This window comes from Leucopleurus acutus (genome assembly GCF_964270905.1).
Source record: "Leucopleurus acutus genome assembly, chromosome: 18".
Taxonomy (NCBI): Eukaryota; Metazoa; Chordata; class Mammalia; order Artiodactyla; family Delphinidae; genus Leucopleurus; species Leucopleurus acutus.
The window spans coordinates 21,468,714-21,494,218 of NC_139160.1; the positions used below are offsets into that span (position 1 = coordinate 21,468,714).

Below are 25,505 nucleotides of genomic sequence, written 5' to 3' on the forward strand. Positions count from 1 at the left end.
CTACCCACTCGGGCCAGGAAGCACAGATGGTTATCCTGGGGATAAGTCCCCCTGACAAACAAAAAGGCATATTTAATCTGTGTTTAGGGCCAACCTATAAATGCTATAATTTCAATGACTTTTCTTCCTTTCTCGTGAAAAAAATGTGCCCACTCAAATACCTTGAACACGTAACCTGATGGCTATTATCTCACATTTAGTAAGAAAAGGTTTAAAATCAAATACCCAGTTTGACTTAGGCCCATTCATTCTTAAAATATATTCAGAATCGATAGAATAAAAAAGATTAGAGCAGGATAAAAAGTAAATAGGCATGGACATATATACACTAACAAACGTAAGGTAGATAGCTAGTGGGAAGCAGCCGCATGGCACAGGGATATCGGCTAGGTGCTCTGTGACCGCCTGGACGGGTGGGACAGGGAGGGTGGGAGGGAGGGAGACGCAAGAGGGAAGAGATATGGGAACATATGTATATGTATAACTGATTCACTTTGTTATAAAGCAGAAACTAACACACCATTGTAAAGCAATTATACCCCAATAAAGATGTTAAAAAAAAAAAAGTAAATAGATGTGTAAAGACAGCATTACTAAGAGGAAAAGAAATGAAAAACGGAGATGCTGGGATAATAAAGATAAACTTTCCATACTTCACAGTTTTGCCTAAGGTTTAGCCCTGTTGATTTTCAATTGTGAGTGAACAAAGAGAAATTGTGTATTGAGGTATTTTTATCCTGCAAAGCTATGAGGCTTTGTACAAACACCACCACGTGCCAATACTGCTTCTCAGGACCTATAATTTGAATCTTAAATACAGCTAAATGCATTTTTAAAAGACTATCATCCTGGAGAGATTCATTAATTAAGGTACACTGTAAATTCTTAACTTTAAACTACTGATTTTTGGTCAATTACTCCACTAGCACTTATTGAACATAAAGCTGTTGGATTAAACATGAATGAGATTACAGATCCTGACCTCAAGGAGCTCACTATCTAGTAGAGATATAAACAAAAGTAATAAAAGTAGAATGAAAAGCAAAATGCGATTAGTGGTTTATTAGAAAAAGTATAAGCAGGAGCTTGGTGGAATGGTACTTATCTTGGGTGGAGAGAAACAGTTGTGCAGGTTGACATTTGAGCTGCATCTTAAAGGACGAACAGGAGTCTGGAGAGCAGGAAAGCAAGGAAAGAGCACAGCAGACAGTGGGACACGAAAGCACATGGGGAAGACTGATAATGACTGGGTTTGCTCTAGTGCGCGCTTGAGCTGCAACGGCAGCAGAGTAGAAGGGGTCAGAAGCCCCAGGAACACCAAGACAGCGGGCAGAAGAGGTGGGGAATTCCAAAGACGAGCTGTGTTTAGGGTGAGACAACGGTACCCAGATACTGAAAAAACCCCTCTCCTCCTGCAATCTTAAGGTAAAAATATCTGAGGACTTGAAAGAAGGATTACATAGAACCTTTGTTTGTTGTTTAATTATGCCAATGGTTTAATTTTTTAATATATCAATATATTCCTGATAACTTTTTATAATCATTTGGAAAATCCTTATTTCATCAGAATAGTAAATCTTTAGGAGCAGTCTACAGCTCAAGGGCTGTGGGGACAGCTGCTAGGGCTCTTCAGCGGGAAAAGGGACATCTTTACTGTCAATCTCCCTAAGAAGTCTTTCTTACACCAGGAATGCCCCGGCAATCCAGTGGTTAGGCCTCAGTGCTCTCACTGCCGAGGGCATGGGTTCAATCCCTGGTCAGGAAACTGAAATCCCACAAGCCTCACGGTGTGGGGGTAAAAAAAAAAATCCATTATTGGGACTTATCTGGTGGCGCAGTGGTTAAGAAACCACCTGCCAATGCAGGGAACACGGGTTCGAGCCCTGGTCCGGGAACATCCCACATGCCGCGGAGCATCTAAGTCCGTGCGCCCCAACTACTGAGCCTGCGCTCTAGAGCCCGTGCACCACAACTACTGAGCCTGCGCTCTAGAGCCCGCAGGCCACAACTACTGGGCCCGCGTGCCACAACTACTGAAGCCTGCGTGCCTAGAGCCCGTGCTCCGCAACAAGAGAAGCAACCACAATGAGAAGCCTGCGCACCACAACAAAGAGTAGCCCCCGCTCGCCCTAACTAGAGAAAGCCCATGCGCAGCAACAAATACCCAATGCAGCCAAAAACAGAAGGCTTCCCTGCACCAAACAGCATTCCCCATGAAGATCTGTCTTTTAAAAACTTCTTGATAAAACACCATGACTACCTTTTCACGGTCGTTTTATCCCCACTGGTAGTTTTGCACGTTTACTGCAGCTATCTATTTATAATACATTTAAACATTATTGTACTTCAATGAAGACATCCAGCTTCTTTCACATAATGCTTCATTTTTAAATGGTAGTTAAAAAGGAGCAGTTCAAGGTGAAAGGATGTGAGAACAAGGGCACACTTATGGCAAAGAAGGTTAGCTGCCTTCTTGGGTTAGCTCTTTAGGACTTCCTGTTCTCTGGCCTTTAAAAAAATCTTTGATGAAGAAGATTTACAGCCCCACATTTTAAAAATCACACATTTGGGTACCTCAGGAGAGTCATCAGCTAAAGTATCACTGCAGGAGGGGACGATAAGACTGTTTCCAAAGGTAACTTGGGAAAATTTCAGGATCAGTAACCTTTACAATTTCCGTAAAGATTCTGAACATCCAGTAGAAGATTTATAAACTAAAAATCCATGGGTTTCTGATCTATGTATGGTGGTGGGCACATTAAGGAGTTCTTGAGGGCAAGAACAGGGTAGATGAAAAGACTGTGAAGAGCGGGTTAACTCAGTTCCTTGGGTCTGAATCTCGATAATATCTAGGAACTTCTAAACCACTACTTTAGGGTTTTTGTTTTGAAAAGAGGATTATTATCATGAACTCTATAAAAAAATTCTTCAGATTCTTTTTCTTAGCTCTAGTTCTCTTTCTGCTCTATTTCCAACTTAAACTTGATTAAACTAATTTATCTACTTCAGGGCAGGAATTCAAAAAGAATCCTTGTGTGCAAGTCTCTTTTATCAGGAGAACTAAGACAAACCCGGTTGGGTTGGGAATATCTCCAGAGGGTTTTAGGACAGGAGTACTCACTCAGGCAACTGTCATAAACATAATGGGTAATATTTATTGAGTACCTACTCTGTGTCAGACACATCATGTATTATATAGTATTATTTAATCATTATCATAACACAGATAAATGCCACTACCACATTTTACAGATGAGGAAAACAAAGGCACCGAAAGGCCATGTACTTTGCCCAAGATCATAGAGCCAGTAAATGGGGAATCCAGTCTTTGAAACCAGGCAGTGAGACTCCAGAGCCCAACCTCTTCACCATCTTACTCTATTATTAAGGCATCTTCACAGAGTTGCTTTCTAATAAAAGTTCTGACCCTCTTTCAAGAGAGAAGACGGTCATTCCTCAAGAGAAGCAATGAAGGGTGCGAATGTCCCTGATGAGTGCTTCTTACCCCTAAGATGCTTTTCTGGTAAAAAGAGTTTTGCTGTTGATCTTAGGATTATCTCCCTGGCACCCACCCTGTCCCCCCGCTACTGAGCAGCAGCCACATGTGTTGTTTGATGGGACTGACCCTCCCTCCTGTACATTTCCACAGGTGGGCCCTAAGCATTAGTGCACACTTCCCACCTTCATTAACACATTTATTGGTTTCTGAAGTAAATTCAGAACCCATGTTGGCCCACAGAAGGAAGTGAAGGGTTCTGTTTAATGGTTGGTTGAAGACAAGGTCACTTAACTCCCGAGGCCCCGTATAAAGAATGAGGTAGACAATCCTGGGAGCTGCAAGTAGGCCTCTTGGTACCGGGAGAAAAGCCCGTCTGAAAACAGGCAAGCTGGAGACAGACAGACCCCAGAAAAATTCAAAACAGCTCGAACACTAAGGACGCTGAGAACTCCTAGGTACAGCCACGGCTAAAGCCCACAATACCACTGGATTCAATTTACGGGAGTCAACAAATTTCTTTTATTTTTAAGCCAGTTTGCCCTGGGTTTTCTGATACTTACAAATGAAAGCATCTAATTAATACAAGTACATTAACCATTAACCTCAACATTCACCAGAAACTCTGTTCAATAAAATCTGTTTCAAATTAAGATCACCAGAAAGCTAAAATCCAATACTGTATTTCCCTGGTCATAAAATTATCTTTATTGAACCCTGAGTTACTTCTATAACCTCACCTTTTATTTAGGATTAACAGAAAGCTGATTTTCTGTAAAGGTAAGTTTAGTTTACTATTCATTTTGCTGTTCAATAAACTTTATCTACAAATTTACATTAAGATTATACAAATATACATTTAAACGTTCACATCGCACTGTCACATGCCCAGATTTGGGTGGCTACTGGGACTCACACAACAGTTTATGTTCAGCCAGAGCAGTTTCTATTCTAGATTTTCTGATATATGTTTCCTAATTGCCAGAACTTTCATTATTTGACTCTTTAAGTTCTCATTTTAAAGTTAGCATTTTAATATATCCAGGCTATTCACAATAAGGGTGATCTTACATCGCAGTTTATGTGGGACAGTTTACACTGCTGTCTCAGTGTGGCTCTCAGGTTAGGCCTACTTTCATTCTTAAAAGTATCCTGTTTTAAACGATAAATTATATAATTACCCTATTTACAACTCATTTTGTACTTTTTTAAATATAAAGGGACATAGCTATAAGATAATCATCCTAATATATAAGAAATATCATTTATAAAGTAATTATTCTTTATGTAATTTATATATGAAGAAAAATAAAAATTACAAGGACTAAATATATTCAAAAACTAGTTTAAATATGGTGAAAAGAAAACGCTTCAGTGCTGTTATTGCATTAAGCAAAAATTTTATTTGCAGAAACTTCTCTGGGCATGAATCACATCACCCACAAATTACGTAAAGAGCTACTGAGTGAGAGGGTCCTTTCCACTTCCCTTACAATAAGACATTCTAAGACATCTTCTACCATAATATGAAGCATCAGGAATCTAGGCAGGTACAGCAAGGTAACTTCTCCCCAGGAGAGAATATGAATCACAACTTGCTTCCTCTGTCTGGTGTCTTAGAATAGAAAAAAAAACTGCTTTTTCTTTTCTCCACCCATCTACAGCCAATGTTCTGTTCCCAAAGGGAAAAGCTTTTCTTATTAGGTTTTTGAAGAAAACCCACAAACACTGAAAGAACTAAAAATAAAAATTTTTGAGACAAATATTTTTAGATGACTTAGTGACAAAAACATGCAGAAGTTAAAAAGCCATATATTTTCCTATTACTAGGATTTCCTACACGAAAACACGTTAGGATGATTGTCTTATATTTATGTCCCTTTACGTTTAAAAATGTACAATATGAATTATAAATAGGTTGATTACATAATTTATCATTTGACTATTAAGGAAAAACTCAAGATGATTAGTAAAGTTACACTTAATGAAACAATACAAATTAAATTTTAATTACATAATACATCAGATATGAGCTATTTTAAATATATTTACATTTAGCAATTCAAAATAAATTTCCTTCTAATAAAATATCATTCAGATCCATCCAAATTTATGTCAGATAAAGAGAAAGTACTAGAAGCATTGGAATTTTTTTTTTCCCATTTGATTTTTAGATTTTCTTGCGTGGCTAAATGGATTTTTCTAAAATTTTATATACGTGATGGGTTTGGACAAAAGAAAATTATAGCACAGGATTCATTTCTTTCTTGGCTTAAATTTCACTGATTCAAATATTTCTTGGGTTTACTGCAATACTAATTTCCACCTTCATTTAAATGAACGACAGACTCTTACAAACTAACAGAATCTTACTTACATTTGATGAATATGGGAGTTATAGTTCTCATAACATTTGGCTAATTTATCAGCTAAATTTTAATAACAGAGAGCTGTAATAAGAATCTACTACTAAAATTAAATTCCCACCAAAGCAACACATCGTTCTTAGAGAGTATTATTTATAAATATAAAATACACTTTGTATATACCCATTTACATTACTAAGAGTATAGTTCAGCTGCTATTTGCTAAAATATAATATAGTAAAATCTCACTGATTTCAGGAAAAAACCTCACTCAGTTAAGTCAAGGAAAGAAAGGTCTTTGATACAAAGGCTTTCTTTTCTAGTCCTCTGTAAATGGAAGACTATTCAATTCTTATTTTATACTTTGAAAACCTTTTTCGTTGTTGACGAAATGTTTCTATATTTGTTTTACAATCACTTTCTTCTCAAAGCAAGATGTGTGTGTGTATGTATGTGCACACACATGCACATGTAAATGAACTGAAAAATCAAGTCCAGGTTTCAAGTGTAGCTCTGAGTTAAAAAAAAAAAAAAAAAATTAAAGCAGCTGAGTGCTGCTGATTTCCATGTTTCCGTACCTAGTTTTGCCATTCATTTCTATTTCAATCAATTTCAACCCAATAGATACTTCTGGATATTTATATATTTGTAATGTGCTATGCCAAGTGCTGAGATACAAAAAGGAAAGGAGGAAGGAAAAACGGAAAAGAAAGGAAGAAAAATAAAACTCACAGTTCCTGCTCTTATGAAGTTTATAATCTTGTAGAAGATGCAACTATGTACGCCTAAGTAGTAGAAAACATAGACATTTATATATACAATTAAAGAAGAACAGTATGTGGGAACACAGGAAAGGGGCGGGGAGGCAGATCCTGACTGGAGTGGGGAGTGGAAGATATGAGAAGGTTTCTGTGAGTAAGCGACACTTAGGTTGGTTTTAAAGGCCCTTAGCAGAAGGTAGTTAAGGCCTTCCAGATAAAGGATGTAACATATCACACAGCCATAAGATGTACAAGTGCCTAGTACATCTGGGAAAACAACTTGTAGTGTGATATAACAATCGGACACCTATGTAAAGGAGAAGAGCTGAAAATGAAGCCAGGAAGTGAGACAAGAGCCAGATTATCAAAAAAACCCTGAATGTCATTGAAGAGTAGGCAGTCAGAAGAAGTCCCTGATGGAAGATCTAAATAGACATTTCTCCAAAGGGAACATACAGATGACCAAAAAGCACATGAAAAGATGCTCAACATCACTAATTATTAGAGAAATGCAAATCAAAACTACAATGAGGTATCACCTCACACTGGTCAGAATGGCCATCATCAAAAAGTCTACAACCAATAAACGCTAGGGAGGGTATGGAGAAAAGGGAACCCCCCTACACTGTTGGTGGGAATGTAAACTGGCACAGCCACTATGGAGAACAGTATGGAGGTTCCTTAAAAAACTAAAAATAGAGCTACCATATGATCCAGCAATCCCACTCCTGGGCATATATCGGGAGAAAACCATAATCTGAAAAGATACATGTAAGCCAATGTTCATTGCAGCTCCATTTACAATAGCCAGGACGTGGAGGCAACCTAAATGTCCATCAATGGATGAATGGATAAAGAAGATGTGGTACATATATACAACAGAATATTACTCAGCCATAAAAAAGAACAAAATAATGCTATTTACAGGGACATGGATGGACCCAGAGATTGTCATACTGAGTGAAGTAAGTCAGAGAAAGACAAATATCATATGATATCGCTTATATGTGGAATCTAAAAAAAATGGTACAAATGAGCTTATTTACAAGACAGAAATAGTCACAGATGTAGAAAACAAACTTACGGTTACCAAAGGGGAAGAGGAAAGGGAGGGATAAATTGGGAGACTGGGATTGACATATGCACACTACTATATATAAAATAGAATACTAATAAGGACCTACTATATATATATAGCACAGAGAACTCTACTCAATACTCTGTAATGACCTATATGGGAAAAGAATGTAAAAAAGAGTAGATACATGTATATGCATAACCGATACACTTTGCTGTATAGCAGAAACTAATACACCACTGTAAATCAACAACAAAAAAATTAATTAAAAGAAGAAGAAGGCCCTGAAAAACTTTGAGCCTGTGTATGAAATATCTAGGTACAGGATATCTGAAATATTGAATCGCCAATTCTGTTCTCAAACACTTCCACTTTGAGATCACCCACCCACATCTGAAAATCTGTCTTTCCACTTTACATCAATAGTACCACAACATTTCTATTCCTCCCCCACTACACTGTCAATAAATATTTTTAAATAATCCTCTGTGTGTGTTTTCTTGAGGTTCAAAGACTGAAAGCTCTCTAGAGCAAGAACAGTTATCTAGTGATTTTTCTAAAACTGAATCTTACCTTAGTGATCACAGCAGACATTGGAAAATGTTGAATAATGATAAACAAAACACATGAGATACAACTTATGACTTAGATTACTTTCCTATTTTGAGAATTTACCCATTGTTACGCTTCTTGAAGTTTTCGTACTTCCTGCTTCCTTAAGTTTTTACGTAAATTGTCAACCAGGATTTAAATTAAACTGTCAGGACTTCTTTATCCCTCTGACCTCGTCAGTGCATTGCACAGGATGGTATGCAGCCAGTCTGAGACTCACAGCAGGACATGTATCTAGGCCACAACACAAGAGCCACCACCATCAGTCTGGTCCTAGAGAAATCCCCTGTCCCACAACTATGGAAGTTTTAATTAAATTATTTATCTATCTATCTATTTATTTATTTATGGCTGCACTGGGTCTTCGTTGCCGCGCGCGGGCTTTCTCTAGTTGCGAGGAGCGTGGGCTACATTTCGTTGCGGTGCACGGGTTTCCCATTGTAGTGGCTTCTCTTGTTGAGGAGCACGGGCTCTAGGCACACGAGCTTCAGTAGCTGTGGCACGCAGGCTTCAGTAGTTGTAGCTCATGGGCTCTAGAGCGCAGGCTCAGTAGTTGTGGCACTCGGGTTTAGTTGCTCTGCAGCATGTGGGATCTTCCCGGACCAGGGCTCGAACCCAGGTACCCTGCATTGGCAGGCGGATTCTTAACCCCTGCGCCACCAGGGAAGCCCAACCATGGAAGTTTGAGATGAGTTTATCAAGTCCCACAAACTCTACCTCCAAATATCCTCAAAACCTAGTTTCTCATCTCCCTTCTGCCTAGAACCACCTTGTTTAGTCATTCTGACATTTTGTACCTGGGCTATTACATCAGCCTCTAATTTATCTCCCTGGTTTCAATCTCTGTACTATGGCCAGAATGACTCTTCTAACACACAAGTCCCTTCACTTTCCATCAGCTTAAAATCCTTCAGTGCCTCCCTAATAGTAAGAGCACACAAAGTCCAAATTTCTCACCACAGCATATAAGACCTTTTCACAAGTAATTTAACAAGCATATGAGACTAACATTTCAACTTTTGTCCTGCCATTCATTCACTCAACAAATATTTCCTAGGACTTCCCTGGTGGCGCAGTGGTTAAGAATCCACCTGCCAATGCAGGGGACACGGGCTCGAGCCCTGGTCCGGGAAGATCCCACGTGCTGCGGAGCAACTAAGCCCGTGCGCCACAACTACTGAGCCTGCGCTCTAGAGCCCGTGAGCCACGACTACTGAGCCCACATGTCACAACTACTGAAGCCTGCACGCCTAGAGCCTGTGCTCCGCAACAAGAGAAGCCACTGCAATGAGTAGCCCCTGCTCACCGCAACTAGAGAAAGCCTGCACGCAGCATTGAAGACCCAATGCAGCCATTAATTAATTAAAAACAAAACCAAAAAAAAGCACACAAAAACCCACAAATATTTCCTGACTACCTGCTACATGTCATGAACTAGTCTAGACACTTGGGGGTATGCGTGTGTGTATCAGTGAACAAAGCAGGTGCACATACAGACAAAACAAAACAAAAAACAAACTATGGGAGCCTAAACTGCACTAGGGCAAAGCTGGTAATAAATATAGTAAATAAATTACATTAGGTGATATGTGCTATTGAAAAAACTACAAGCATAGAAGGAAATAAGGTGGTCAGGGTACGCCTTATTGAAAAAGTAGAATTTGAGAAGAGAATTGAAAGAGGCGAGGTGAGCCATGCAGCTGTCTGGAGAAAGCGTGTTCCAGGTAGGAAAGAACATCCAGTGCAAAGACCCTCATATGGAACTGTGCCTGTGCTCATGGACTGTTACGAGATCAGTGTGGATGGAGCAGAGTGAGTGAGGGGGAGGGAAGCAGGAAGTTTGAATGGGGAGAAGGGGAAGAGAATGGTAGGGAGATCATGTCGGTCCCTGTATACAATTATAAGGACTTGGATTTTATTCTGAGTAATACAGGAAACACTGGAAGTGACATGTGAGCAGAGGAACGGCACAACTTGACAGGTTTTAAAAGAACTGCTCTGGCTACTGTGCTGACAATAGACTCCAGTGGGGCAAGGGTGGAAGCAGAAACTCTGCTAGGAGGCTACCGCTGTGATCCAGGTGAGAAACAATGGCAGATCATGTGGGTGGTGAGAAATGGTCAGACTGCAGATGTATAATATTTTGAAGGTACAGTCAGTAAGATTTTTCTGACACACTGGATGTGGGGTGTGAGAGAGGAGTCAAGAATGCAACCAAGGTTTGTGGGTTGAGAAAAATGGGAGGACAGAGTTGGCATGAGCTCAGATGAGAACGAATGCTGGTGGAGCAGGTTTGAGGGGCGAGACTGGGAGTTCAGGTTTTGACATATTTGAAATGTCTACTGGACATCCAACCAGGATTTTGGATATTTAAGTTCACAGTTCAAAAAAGGGCTGGAGCTTCTGCTTGTTCTGCCCCAAATAAACCCTGCGTTCCAGGCTTGCAGAACTACACACAGGTCCCTGATGCCTTCCCCGGGTCTCTGTACCTACATGTCTCTCTGTGTAGAAAGTGTTCTTACTCATGTCTTTTTCCACTGGGTCAAAAAAAATCTCAGCTTTCAAGACTTATGTCATATAGCATCTAACTCACATAATTATCATCTCCTGAATCACCCTGTTTCCTCGAGTCACTGAAGTAACTGAAATATATAATGGCTGGTCTTTTAGCATACTCCAAAAGGCTAAACAATTTTAATGTCTTTTTTGGTAAGGAAAAAACAGCCATTTCATAAACACAGCAGGTGACTTGCCTGATCTCATCATCAGAAAATTTTAGAAACTTTTAAAGAAAATTAAGACCACAGAAAAATATCTTGGCAAGCAGCAGAGTAATCAGATTTTCCATTTTCCAATTTCAGTACTTATCTGAAGAAAAATTCTCAAGACGACTTGTATTATATAATAAACTTTATAGGCCCAAAACAAAGAGAAGCATCTGCCTGTGTTCCAAAGTTATTTACTGTCATAAAAAGTTTTCATTTTGATTGTCATCCTTTTACTTGCCCTGGGGAGGCATTGAAATTAGAGGGATTATTGGACAAAGCCAGTCTCTCTGTTTCATTCCCAGGAGACAGACTTCCAATCTAATTGAGGAAAGGGGAAAAATTTTTAAATGTGAAACTGAGAGCTGATCCAGCTCAGCCAGTTTGGATATCCATAAGGGCTGCTGCTGTCACTTGAAAGTGTCCTCCCAACTACCAGTTCTGAGCAGCTACAGTCTTCTAAAATGTAAGTTCCATGAGGGTAGAGATATTTATTTGTTTTGTTCACTACTATTTCACGTAGTAAGTGCTGGGTAAATGAAAAAATATGTAATTCTAAACTACATGGGGTTGAAATACATTCAATATAAACTATAAAGCAAGTACAATAAATACATTTCTTCCGGGTTTAAAAAACTGTTGACTCTTTCAAAGTCACAAAGTTTGAAGTATCAAGAATTCACGATCATAATCTTTAAATATTAATTACAAAAGGTTAACCACGTACTAAAGTGGGGAGGAAGGACCCCTAAGCAAAATCTCTAACAAAGTAATAACTTTCTAAAAAGTTCTTTGTAGATTAAGAGAAAAGGATGGTATTCTAGCAACTAACTATACTTGCTTTTTAATGTACAGTATTTTAGATACATATTCATCATGGGAAAATTATAACCCTTGAAAATAAAATAGTACAAAGATCTTATTACATGTCTTTGGAGAATCAAGATTTATAAGGACAACCAGAAAAAGACATTTAAAAAATTTGATTCCAGGTTATATTAACACAGTAGCTTAATATACCCCAAATTAACAGCCCAGGTTCTGAAAGTTTTTTTGCCAAAGAAACTCTTGAGTTTTTAAAAAACTGAGGTATAACTGACATACAACATTATATTAGTTTCAGGTGTACAAGAAAACAATTCAATAACTGTATACTTTGGGAAATGATCACAATAAGTCTAGTTAACTTCCACCAGCATAGGTAATAGTTAAAATATTTTTTTTGTCTTGGGATAAGAACTTTCCGGATGTAGTCCCTCAGTAAACTTTCAAATGTGCAATAAAGTATTATTAACTACAGTAACCATGTTGCACATGACATCCTCATGACATTTATTTTATAACTGGAAGTTTGTTCTTACTTGGTTTTAAAACCAAACAATCTTTGGAGAAAACACTTTCAACAATAACCATAGTTTTCATGCAGTCTATAGACAATCTAATATATGTATTTCAATCCCCAAAAAGAAATAGCAGGTATTATTTTAAAGTTAAAAAAACACCAACCTCTTTAATCTCATGTAGTTTTCACTGGCAGCAGGTCGGCATTCAGCTCTTTGTACCACTATTCCTTCCAGTGAAAGCTTATCTTGAATGGAAAGACAAAAATTAACAAACGTATTGAGAAATAACATTTATCACGTTCAAGACTGTATTTTGACATACTAACCAAGGTAACAATGATTACAATCAAATATAGTTAATGATAAAAATCAAGGAAAGAAAAGGAATATTTTTAAGTTTACAGTAATATCATTGGTCAGAATAGAGAAAAATCTTATTCTTGGCTAGTAAAAAACTGGGCTTCTGTCAGGTTTATTTATTGGGCTGCCCCTTGCCAATAACAGCTTTTATACACTTAGCTCTTCCTAAAGAGAGTGGCTTAAAAGGGCATAAAAATCAAGTAAAAATTTGAAGGGTGTGGCAGCTATATCATCTTTGGGAGAGAAGTAAGTTCTGAAAACACAGCTAGCCTAAAGCACTAAATCAAAAATTCATACACACACGTATATGCATGCATGGGCACACACACGTATATGTGCAAAAAAGAAAATTCTAGAATACACGGTGACTAGTACAGCTAGCTTAGAAAATACTGTGGAACTAGGCAGGTCCTTGGTTGGGTTACACTGTGTACCAGTTCTGCCTGCCAGTTGCTCTGACTTCTATTTTCCAGCAAAATGATTAATATGATGTGTCTAAACTAGACCTTTAACTGCTATGAATATCTGTCCAAACAGAAGGGCAATTTTTCCCACCATTAGTAAGAATTCTTATGGTGACCCTGACACAGAATTCAAAAGAAAACAAAAGTTAGCACCTACTGCATACCTACTAGGCACCAAGTCACCTTAAGACCTCATCTTATTTGATAATGCATGTATGACTGACCCACGATGGTATCTGCTTTACTGCAGTCTGGAAATGTATGACTATGGTTAGGAACAGTTATGGTTCAGTCGTATTTCCAGGAGAGTTCACCCAGGTTTCTGGAAGAGATTCAGGAACTCCTCTGGCTCATCAGCAATGCATTTATGATCCATCTTTTCAGGGCGAATGACCTCATGCATTCCACAAACATTAACTAAATGCCTACGATGTGAAGGGAACCATCTAGGCATTGCAGAATCGAAGATGACTGAAATACAGTATTGTCTTCAAGAAGCATACAGTTCACTGGAGGAACAGATAAGTTGACCAAAACATAGAATGCAGATAGAACCATGCCCACATGATTTATGTTAGAAAATTTTTCTTATGGTGACCTTTCTCGATTTTGCCTCCAAAATCTAGGAACTCCTTATTATAGCCCCTAAGTACTAATACACACAGTAACTCAATAATTCAATGTAACATATGCAACAAACCTCAAGTAGAGGCTGACAGATGACTGCAAAGAGCAATGATGAGAAGCACGTCTACCTTACACCAAAATATGCCAGGAAGGAAATAATAATAAGGCTGCAATTATTTTATATTAAATTTAAGTTTAAATATCTAAAAGTAATTTCCTCTTATTAATGAATTTAGTAAGATTAAAATTTGAATTTTCTTAAAGCAAAAACAAGTATTATATTTGAGCATGCCTCTCCACTGAAGCTGACAGTGGTATCTAGAAAAACTCTTGTCATAACAATAACAAGATTTGGGAAAGATTCCAATCTATAATGTCTTAAACGCATGAGAAAAGTTCACTTTTTTTTTTTTTTTTTTCAGTACGCGGGCCTCTCACTGCTGTGGCCTCTCCCGTTGCGGAGCACAGGCTCCGGACGCGCAGGCTCAACGGCCATGGCTCACGGGTCCAGCCGCTCCGCAGCATGTGGGATCTTCCCAGACCGGGGCACGAACCTGTGTCCCCTGCATTGGCAGGCGGACTCTCAACCACTGTGCCACCAGGGAAGCCCCAAAAGTTCACTTTTTAAACATAAATTAATCTTTTTTAAAAAACAAAATAGATCTGGAATACTGTCTCTGAAAATAATTTAGTTACATATCCAGGTGTTTACTAATGCTGAATACTAAAAAGCTACCTTTCAACACCACCTGTGAATGTTCCCCACTTATTTACCTGTACCTACTCCTGGTGGACAGGATGAGTTTAATTTCTAGTTAAAGGTTTCTGCTGTCAACGTTCCACACATAATACCTGAAAGGGTTAAAAGCATCCAAAGCACCTGCCCATTTCAACTTGGCCACCACTCATCACTCTTCTTCAATCAAGCTCACTCACACAAAGCAGTAAAAATTCACCTCCCCAAACCATGATTTTCTGTCCATCACATCCCCTTTTCAAATCTAAAATAGCCTTCAAATGCTTCTCAAATGAAAGGAAAAGTCTTCATCAGCAGCAATGAAAACTTCTACCAATTGGCTGCTCTTAAATAACCCCACATCTCTGTTAACTCTTTGCCATTCCCGCTCTCTTCCTAAATAAGTTTTTTAGAAACCAATTTACTTATAACACAGCCCCCTAAGCAAGATTTAAAGGTGTCACACACTTTTTAAAGCCTCACAGGAACATGTTTTCATATTCTTTCCACGAAACCATGCTTCTCTTCTTCTCCAAAACATTGCTTAAGATTTCAGGGGAAAGCTATTAAATATCCCATTTTAAGGCATTTGAAAGCACCCACTTGCACACCACTGCTGTTAATTACAGATCATATTCATTAAAACAGGAATCGTGACTTAAGACTACTTCATTGGCCCAGTTTGAAAGACTGTAAATACTTGAAAAATAATCTTTTTATTGCTCATATATTTATCAAATATTTACTAAGTGCCTTTATGTAAAAGATAATACAAAAACACATCAGGAATAACAAAGATAAATGAAACGTGGCTCTTGCCCTCAAGCAGTAGAGGCTGGTGCAGCCATTCACAAACGTGTGGCATATATGCCTGAAAAGTAGTGAGGAACCCCAAAGAACCTTTTATGTGGGTTTTCTACTGATATTGATCACACTAGCAACTAAAACTGAAAAATGTTTAGAAAATCAGAGTGAAAAAGGCAAAAAAAGGCTTGGTATTCTTATAAAAATAACTTTGATTTCACAGGCCCCTTAAAGGGTCTCCAGGACCCCTCTACCCAGTGGTTTCCAGATCACATTTTGGGAGCTTCTGGTCTAGTAGGATGATGAGATAGGTATGCAAATCACTTTAACACACGAGAAGCACTTGTGATAGACCTCCACTTAACCCACTTCTAGATGACCAAGGCTGTCAGTTCCCATCTTAACTATGGTGACAGATGCCCACAGCTCACTATACACTAGTGGGTAGTAGGTTAATCTCTACTACTCCCACACACTTCTGCTCAAACTATGCAGAACTTGTTTATGCTAGTTTTACTCTGTTAGTAATTATGCAATTTGATTATATATTACATAATCCCATTAATTAAGAGTATGGGGGGGGCTTCCCCGGTGGCGCAGTGGTTGAGAGTCCACCTGCCGATGCAGGGGACACAGGTTTGTGCCCCGGTCCGGGAAGATCCCACATGCCGCGGAGCGGCTGGGCCCGTGAGCCATGGCCGCTGAGCCTGCGCGTCCGGAGCCTGTTGCTCCGCAACGGGAGAGGCCGCAACAGTGAGAGGCCCGCGTACCGCAAAAAAAAAAAAAGAGTATGGGGGAGGGAGATGTTTCTACAAAAACTATGTTTAATGCTTTGTAAGATGGTACAAAAGTTGCTAAAAATCTGTCAAATTAGGTACTGGAGAGACAACTAGAGATTGGAAGAGAAACATGAAAGTCTAGAAGGATTCTGCATTCATACTGTTTCGCAGTGTCTAAGTGTTTGCTCCTTTTTAAAGAAACCAAAACTGAAAATCGAAACTAAATTATGGGTTTACTTTTCACAGGAAAGAGAAATCAGATGCTCGTCAGCACCCTATACTGAAAGCAAAGGCCTTGTCCTGCAGGTACACTGGTGACTAAATGTACATCTGTGGGTCTTAAAATGTTTAAGGCAGTAGGAATATATACTATTATCATTTTTATGATTCCCTACCTTTTAATTTAACTACTGGAAGGCCTGCCAGTCCTTCCATAAAGGCTGTGGGATCTACTGTACTACGTAGAATTTGCCATGGCTTATGAGGGTTATAATCTACTGACAGAGACACAGAGTACTGGGATTAAAACACATAGACACGAAGAGAATATGTCTAGCTGGGGATTACGAAGAGCTGTGATGGAGAAAGCAATGTTTGTGCTGGACCTGGAAAAATGGGTAGGATTTAGACTGGGAGGTGAAGCAGAAGGGCACCGAAGGTGGTGGGAACAGCATGAGCAATGGCTTTTGTCTCTTCTCTGTTTCTCTGTCTGTCTGTCTCTCTCAGAATTTTAAACTAAGGGACCCATACCAGAGTCACTCCACCTCAGAAATCTCTAGAAGGACATGGTCACAACAGCACCCTGAAGAGAAGCCACATAGGCTCATCCTACTGAAAGCCCAGCCATGGCTTGGTTCCTATCTTTCCCTAGGCTTGGCCGTTCATTCAACTCTTCTTTAGATTCTGGGAACTGTTCCAGGATCTTTTTCTAAATTTTCTCACCTCCCTCGCTTTTGGGGCTAGATTGGTTTGCTTATTGGTTTCTGCTACTTGTAACCCAAAGAATCCTCATGACTATGAACATACACCTTTGGTGATGGTATTTTATTGGTCTATATCCTGCCACCTAGTTTCAGAAAACAATTGAGAGAAAGTTTTAAAGGGTAAGTTACACAAAGTGCATCCTATAACAAGAATGGAAGTGTTCTAGTTCTGATTCTGTCTCTAAACAGCGGTGTTACTTTGGAGAAATTACTTTACATCTCTGGGCCTCAGCATCTATATGTATAATAAAGTCACTGGGATCTCTGAGATCTCCAATTCTCTCTCACTAAAATAAACAAAACAAAACTGGCCTTCCCCTCCATCTGAGGATGTTTTATTATTTCATTAGTATTTATTTTGTTTGCCCTAATACTTTCTAAAAGACCTAGATATAATTAAATTTTCTTTGAGTAGAAATTAGAGAAGAACTGTTTCTTGAAATGACGATGAGAAAATGTTGAGAAGCTGTCCAAGACCTGAAAATATACAAACTTCTGTTCTAAGCTGGACCTTCCAACATACTCTATGTTGAGGAACCCAAGAGAAACAACTGACTGGCATTTTTTACAAGTTAAGGGCCTGGCTAGTTTGAAAAAGTTAAAGTGGAAGTAAACAGGAAGGGTGTCTATTAGCACTGGCATGTAAGTAATGAGAAGTAACGTGTTAAGAAGATGTTGGGCATCAGGAAGTTACAGGTGTTCATTTCCACAAGACCACTCGATCCAGTTCAATGTGGAGGCCTTTAAGAGCACTTCCAACTCAAGTTAAAACACAGACAAGGTTAGAACCAAGATTTTGGACTGATTCTTGAGATTTGAGGCTACTTTCCTGATTCTTCCTTACATCACACCTGTGTCGCTGGAAAAGGACTCGCTGGAAAAGGACTAAAGAAATAATATTTCAACAGAGCAAGAGCATTTAAAAGATAAACCATTTTTAATACTCCTACCAGTCTCCACTGTTCTCATTTAAAATCTTTTCCTAGCAGTTTCTGCTTGTGGTTCACAGGGCAAGGCCTATTCATACATGCTACTTGGCATCTTAACAAACCAGTTGGGCAAAGCTGCAATCCCTATGTTATTAAGAAGGTGTTTCTTACTGTATTCAAATTTGTCAATTGATGTTCTGATCTCTATCTAATACTCAGGAATTTTAGGAATAAAAGATCATGCTCAGATTTCAGTAAACCTACAGAGTCAGCATTTGATTAATTACCTCAAAAGCAACAAAATGAGCAGCCATATAAGTACTCCCCCAAATTATCTGTTCATGCAATATGTTTTCTTGTAATGATATTCAAATTACAAACATGCCTAAATAGCTGGGAATTCCCAATTTTAAACCAAATACTGAAACCATAATTTGAGGACTAGACTTCGGATTAGAAAACATCTCGGCTTCCTCACTCCTACTACTGCTCTTCAACTTTTCCCCTATGGACTGGGAGAAAGAAGGTTTACGTACATTCCTATACAAGGGATGTTGTAATGCTCATCAAAGAGCACCTGTGAATGACAAGACTGGTTGTCCGGGAGTAGGAGAGTGGTTACGTAAGGTACAAAATCGAAGATGGAGGCCTTAAGTGTACAAAGGAGTTGGGATTGTTCTAGGAGTCTACAGAAGCCATAACAAACTTTTCGTCAAAGAAATAACTTAGAGAACGACATTTTTAAAACAAACGTTTGTATGTTTTACTGTTTACAAGGCAAGTTCACAAGTTATCATTCCTCCTATACTTCACAGTAGTCTTCTTTTTGCTTGTTATATATAATTATATAAATAATTTAATATATATAATTAATCAATATAAATCCTCAAATACAGATGTGGGCATAATGTTGTAATGCTGTATAAACAGACATAATTCCTAATCTAAAAGTTGCTTTCAAGAATAAGAGGTTGGCTCTACCTCTCCACACCAGCTTTCTAGTTCCCAATTCCCTCTTCCTCTTTCTCCTCTTGCCCTTCCAGTCCTCTGACTCTGAGCCCCCAGGACCAGCCTCTGGCCCCATACATGTACGGCTGCCCCACTGCAGGACCTCTGGTTTGCTGGCAGCTGTGTCTCAGAAAAAGCTGTCTTCAGCAAGGCAGAAGCAGTTCGCTGCTGGTATTCCCAGAGTCTGGTGGAACGCCTAACACAAACTGCGTGGCTGACAGGGTCTTGGTGCTCCCGTCAGGTGTCAGGCGTGAACCTCTGAGGGGGGAGAGCCAAGTTCAGGACACTGGTCCACCACAGACCTCCCTGGTAGTATCAATCGGTGAGAGCTCTCCCAGAGATCTCCATCTCAACGCTAAGACCCAGCTCCACTCAACGACCAGCAAGCTCCAGTGCTGGACACCCCATGCCAAACAACTAGCAAGACAGGAACACAACCCCACCCATTAGCAGAGAGGCTGCCTAAAATCATAATAAGTTGACCACCAGACGCGGTCCTGCCCATCAGAAAGACAAGATCTAGCCTCATCCACCAGAACACAGGCACCAGTCCCCTCCACCAGGAAGCCTACACAACCCACTGAACCAACCTTAGCCACTGGGGGCAGACACCAAAAACAACGGGAACTATGAACCTTCAGCCTCTGAAAAGGAGACCCCAAACACAGTAAGTTAAACAAAATGAGAAGACAGAGAAATATAAAGCAGATGAAGGAGCAAGGTAAAAACCCACCAGGTAAAATAAATGAAGAGGAAATAGGCAGTCTACCTGAAAAAGAATTCAGAATAATGACACTAAAGATGATCCAACATCTTGGACATAGAATGGAGACAATACAAGAAATGTTTAACAAGGACCTAGAAGAACTAAAGAGCAAGCAAACAATGATGAACAACACAATAAATGAAATTAAAAATTCTCTAGAAGGAATCAATAGCAGAATAACTGAGGCAGAAGAATGGATAAGTGACCTGGAAGATAAAATACTGGAAGTAACTACTGCAGAGCAGAATAAAGAAAAAAGAATGAAAAGAATTGAGGACAGTCTCAGAGACCTCTGGGACAATATTAAACACACCAACATTTGAATTATAGGGATCCCAGAAGAAGAAGAGAAAAAGAAAGGGACTGAGAAAATATTTGAAGAGATTATAGTTGAAAACTTCTCTAATATGGGAAAGGAAATAGTCAATTAAGTCCAGGAAGCACAGAGAGTCCCATCAGGATACATCCAAGAAGAAACATGCCAAGACACATATTCATCAAACTATCAAAAATTAAATACAAAAAAAAATATTAAAAGCAGCAAGGGAAAAGCAACAAATAACATACAAGGGAATCCCCACAAGGTTAACAGCTGATCTTTCAGCAGAAACTATGCAAGCCAGAAGGGTGTGGCAGGACATATTTCAAGGGATGAAAGGGAAAAACCTACAACCAAGATTACTCTACCCAGAAAGGATCTCATTCAGATTCGACGGAGAAATTAAAACCTTTACAGACAAGCAAAAGCTAAGAGAATTCAGCACCACCAAACCAGCTTTACGACAAATGCTAAAGAACTCCAGGCAGGAAACACAAGAGAAGGAAAAGACCTACAATAACAACCCAAAACAATTAAGAAAACGGTAATAGGAACATATATATCGATAATTACCTTAAATGTAAATGAAATAAATGCTCCAACCAAAAGACACAGACTGGCTGAATGGATACAAAAACAAGACCCGTATATATGCTGCCTACAAGACACCCACTTCAGACCTAGGGACACATATAGACTGAAAGTGAGGGGATGGAAAAAGATATTCCATGCAAATGGAAATCAAAAGAAAGCTGGAGTAGCAATTCTCATATCAGACAAAATAGACTTTAAAATAAAGATTATTAAAAGAGACAAGGAAGGACACTACATAATGATCAAGGGATCAATCCAAGAAGAAGATATAACAATTGTAAATATTCATGCACCCAATATATAAGGCAAATGCTAACAGCCATAAAAGGGGAAATCGACAGTAACACAATAATAGTAGGGGACTTTAACACCCCACTATCACCAATGGACAGATCCAAAATGAAAATAAGGAAACACAAGCTTTAAATGACACATAAAACAAGATGGATTTAATTTATATTTATAGGATATTCCATCCCAAAACAACAGAATACACTTTCTTCTCAAGTGCTCATGGAACATTCTCCAGGATAGATCATATCTTGGGTCACAAATCAAGCCTTGGTAAATTTAAGAAAACTGAAATTGTATCAAGTATCTTTTCCGACCACAACGCTATGAGACTGGATATCAATTACAGGAAAAAGAAATACAAACACACGGAGGCTAAACAATATGCTACTAAATAACCAAGAGGTCACTGAAGAAATCAAAGAGGAAATCAAAAATTACCTAGAAACAAATGACAATGAAAATACAATGACCCAAAACCTATGGGATGCAACAAAAGCAGTTCTAGGAGGGAAGTTTGGAGCAATACAATCCTACCTCAAGAAACAAGAAAAATCTCAAATAAACAACCTAACCTTACACCTAAAGCAATGAGAGTAAGAAGAGCAAAAAAAACCCCAAAGTTAGCAGAAGGAAAGAAATCATAAATATCAGATCAGAAATAAATGAAAAAGAAATGAAGGAAATGATAGCAAAGATCAATAAAACTAAAAGATGGTTCTTTGAGAAGAAAAACAAAATTGATAAACCATTAGCCAGACTCATCAAGAAAAAAGGGAGAAGACTCAGATCAATAGAATTAGAAATGAAAAAGGAGAAGTAACAACTGACACTGCAGAAATACAAAGGATCATGAGAGGTTACTACAAGCAACTATATGCCAATAAAATGGACAACCTAGAAGAAAAGAACAATTTCTTAGAAAAGCACAACCTTCTGGACTGAACCAGGAAGAAATAGAAAATACAAACAGACCAATCACAAGCACTGAAATTGAAACTGTGATTAAAAATCTTCCAACAAACAAAAGCCCAGGACAGATGGCTTCACAGGTGAATTCTATCAAACATTTAGAGAAGAGCTAACACACATCCTTCTCAAACTCTTCCAAAATACAGCAGAGGGAGGAACACTCCCAAACTCATTCTACGAGGCCACCATCATCCTGATACCAAAACCAGACAAAGATGTCACAAAAAAAGAAAACTATAGGCCAACATCACTGATGAACATAGGTGCAAAAACACTTAACATAATACTAGCAAACATAATCCAACAGCACATTAAAAGGACCATATACCATGATCAAGTGGGATTCATCCCAGGAATGCAAGGATTCTTCAATATACGCAAATCAATCAATGTGATAAACCATATTAACAAACTGAAGAATAAAAACCGTATGATCATCTCAATAGATGCAGAGAAAGCTTTCGACAATATTCAACACCCATTTATGATAAAAACTCTCCAGAAAGTAGGCACAGAATGAACTTACCTCAACGTAATAAAGGCCATATATAACAAACCCACAGCCAACATCATTCTAAACAGTGAAAAACTGAAACCATTTCTACTAAGATCAGGAACAAGACAAGGTTGCCCACTCTCACCACTCTTATTCAACATAGTTTAGAAGTTTTAGCCATAGCAATCAGAGAAGAAAAAGAAATAAAAGGAATCCAAATCAGAGAAGAAGTAAAACTGTCACTGTTTGCAGATGACATGATACTATACATAGAGAATCCTAAAGATGCTACCAGAACACTACTAGAGCTAATCAATGAATCTGGTAAAGTAGCAGGACACAAAATTAATGCACAGAAATCTCTTGCATTTCTATACACTAATGATGAAAAATCCGAAAGAGAAATTAAGGAAACACTCCCATTTACCATTGCAACAAAAAGAGTAAAATACCTAGGAATAAACCTACCTAAGGAGAAAAAAGACCTGTATGCAGAAAACTATAAGACACTGATGAAAGAAATTAAAGATGATACAAACAGATGGAGAGATACATCGTGTTCTTGGGTTGGAAGAATCAACATTGTGAAAATGACTATACTACCCAAAGGAACCTACAGATTCAATGCAATCCCTATCAAACTACCATTGGCATTTTTCACACAACTAGAACAAAAAAACTGCACAATTTGTATGAAAGCACAAAAAACCCCGAATAGCCAAAACAATCTTGAGAAAGAAATACGGAGCTGGAGGAATCAGGCTCCCGGACTTCAGAGTATACTACAAAGCTACAGTAATCAAGACAGTATGGTACTGGCACAAAAACAGAAATACAAACCAATGGAACAGGACAGAAAGCCCAGAGATAAACCCACACACATATGGTCACCTTATGTTTGCTAAAGGAGGCAAGAATATACAATGGAGAGAAGACAGCCTCTTCAATAAGTGGTGCTCGGAAAACTGGACAACTACATGTAAAAGAATGAAATTAGAACACTCCTTAACACCATACACAAAAATAAACTCAAAATGGATTAAAGACCTAAATGTAAGGCCATACACTATAAAACTCTTAGAGGAAAACATAGGCAGAACACTCCATGACATAAATCAGAGCAAGATCCTTTTTGACCCACCTCCTAGAGAAATGGAAATAAAAACCAAAATAAATAAATGGGACCTAATGAAACTTAAAAGCTTTTGCACAGCAAATGAAACCAGAAACAAGACGAAAAGATAACCCTCAGAATGGGAGAAAATATTTGCAAACAAAGCAACTGGCAAAGGATTAATCTCCAAAATTTACAAGCAGCTCATGCAGCTCAACAGCAAAATAACAAACAACCCAATCCAAAAATGGGCAGAAGACCCAAACAGACATTTCTCCAAAGAAGATACACAGATTGCCAACAAACACATGAAAGGATGCTCAACAGCACTAATCATTAGAGAAATGCAAGTCAAAACTACAATGAGGGGCTTCCCTGGTGGCGCAGTGGTTGAGAGTCCGCCTGCCGATGCAGGGGACACGGGTTCGTGCCCTGGTCCGGGAAGATCCCACATGCCGCGGAGCGGCTGGGCCCGTGAGCCATGGCTGCTGAGCCTGCGCGTCCGGAGCTTGTGCTCCGCAACGGGAGAGGCCACAACAGTGAGAGGCCCGCATACCGCAAAAAAAAACCCAAAAAACAAAAAACTACAATGAGGTATCACCTCACACCGGTCAGAATGGCCATCATCAAAACATCTACAAACAATAAATAATGGAGAGGGTGTGGAGAAAAGGGAACCCTCTTTCACTGTTCATGGGAATGTAAATTGATACAGCCACTATGGAGAACAGTATGGAGGTTCCTTAAAAAACTAAAAATAGAACTACCATATGACCCAGCAATCCCACTAGTGGGCATATACCCTGAGAAAACCATAATTCAGAAAGAGTCATGTACCATAATGTTCACTGCAGCACTATTTACAATAGCCAGGGCATGGAAGCAACCTACGTGTCCATCGACAGATGAATGGATAAAGAAGATGTGGCACATATATACAGTGGAATATTATTCAGCCATAAAGAGAAATGAAATTGAGTTATTTGTAGTGAGATGGATGGACCCAGAATCTGTCATACAGGGTGAAGTAAGTCAGAAAGAGAAAAACAAATACTGTATGCTAACACATATATATGGAATCTAAAAAGAAAAAGAAAAAAAAGGTTCTGAAGAACCTAGGGGTAGAACAGGAATAAAGACGCAGATATAGAGAATGGACGTGAGGACACAGAGAGCGGGAAGGGTAAGCTGGGACGAAATGAGAGAGTGGCATGGATACATATACACTACCAAATGTAAAATAGATAGCTAGTGGGAAGCAGCCACATATCACAGGGAGATCAGCTTGGTGCTCTGTGACCACCTAGAGGGGTGGGATAGGGAGGGTGGGAGGGAGACGCAAGAGGGAGGGGATATGGGGATATATGGATAGCTGACTCACTTTGTTATACAGCAAAACTTACACACCATTGTAAAGCAATTATACTCCAATAAAGATGTTAACAAAAAATAGACAAATGGGGGGCTTCCCTGGTGATGCAGTGGTTGAGAGTCCGCCTGCCGATGCAGGAGACATGGGTTCGTGCCCCGGTCCGGGAAGATCCCACATGCCGCGGAGCGGCTGGGTCCCTGAGCCATGGCCGCTGAGCCTGCGCGTCTGGAGCCTGTGCTTCACAACAGAAGAGGCCACAACAGTGAGAGGCCCGCGTACCGCAAAAAAAAAAAAAAAAAAAATAGACAAATGGATAAAGAAAAACAATAAGAGGTTGAATAGAACCCAGAAATAAAATATAGTTTTATTTAAAAAAATGAAGTAATGCTGCATTGTAATAATAAATGAAAAGGAAAATCAGAGTACTGTGATAGTTTGTCTTAGTTAGACCTTCATCAAAGGGTGCAATG

At 39.0% G+C, this 25,505-nt stretch overlaps 1 protein-coding gene across 1 annotated transcript in view; it reads right to left on the reverse strand.

The window, feature by feature from the left end:
• The window catches only part of GTF2F2 (general transcription factor IIF subunit 2), a 156,899-nt gene that overhangs the window by 55,471 nt on the left and 75,923 nt on the right, over positions 1-25,505 (reverse strand). Inside the window, exon 5 of the mRNA XM_082859322.1 lies at positions 12,585-12,666. Within this exon, the coding sequence (XP_082715448.1) occupies positions 12,585-12,666 (82 nt within the window). The remainder of the gene's footprint in view (positions 1-12,584; positions 12,667-25,505) is intronic.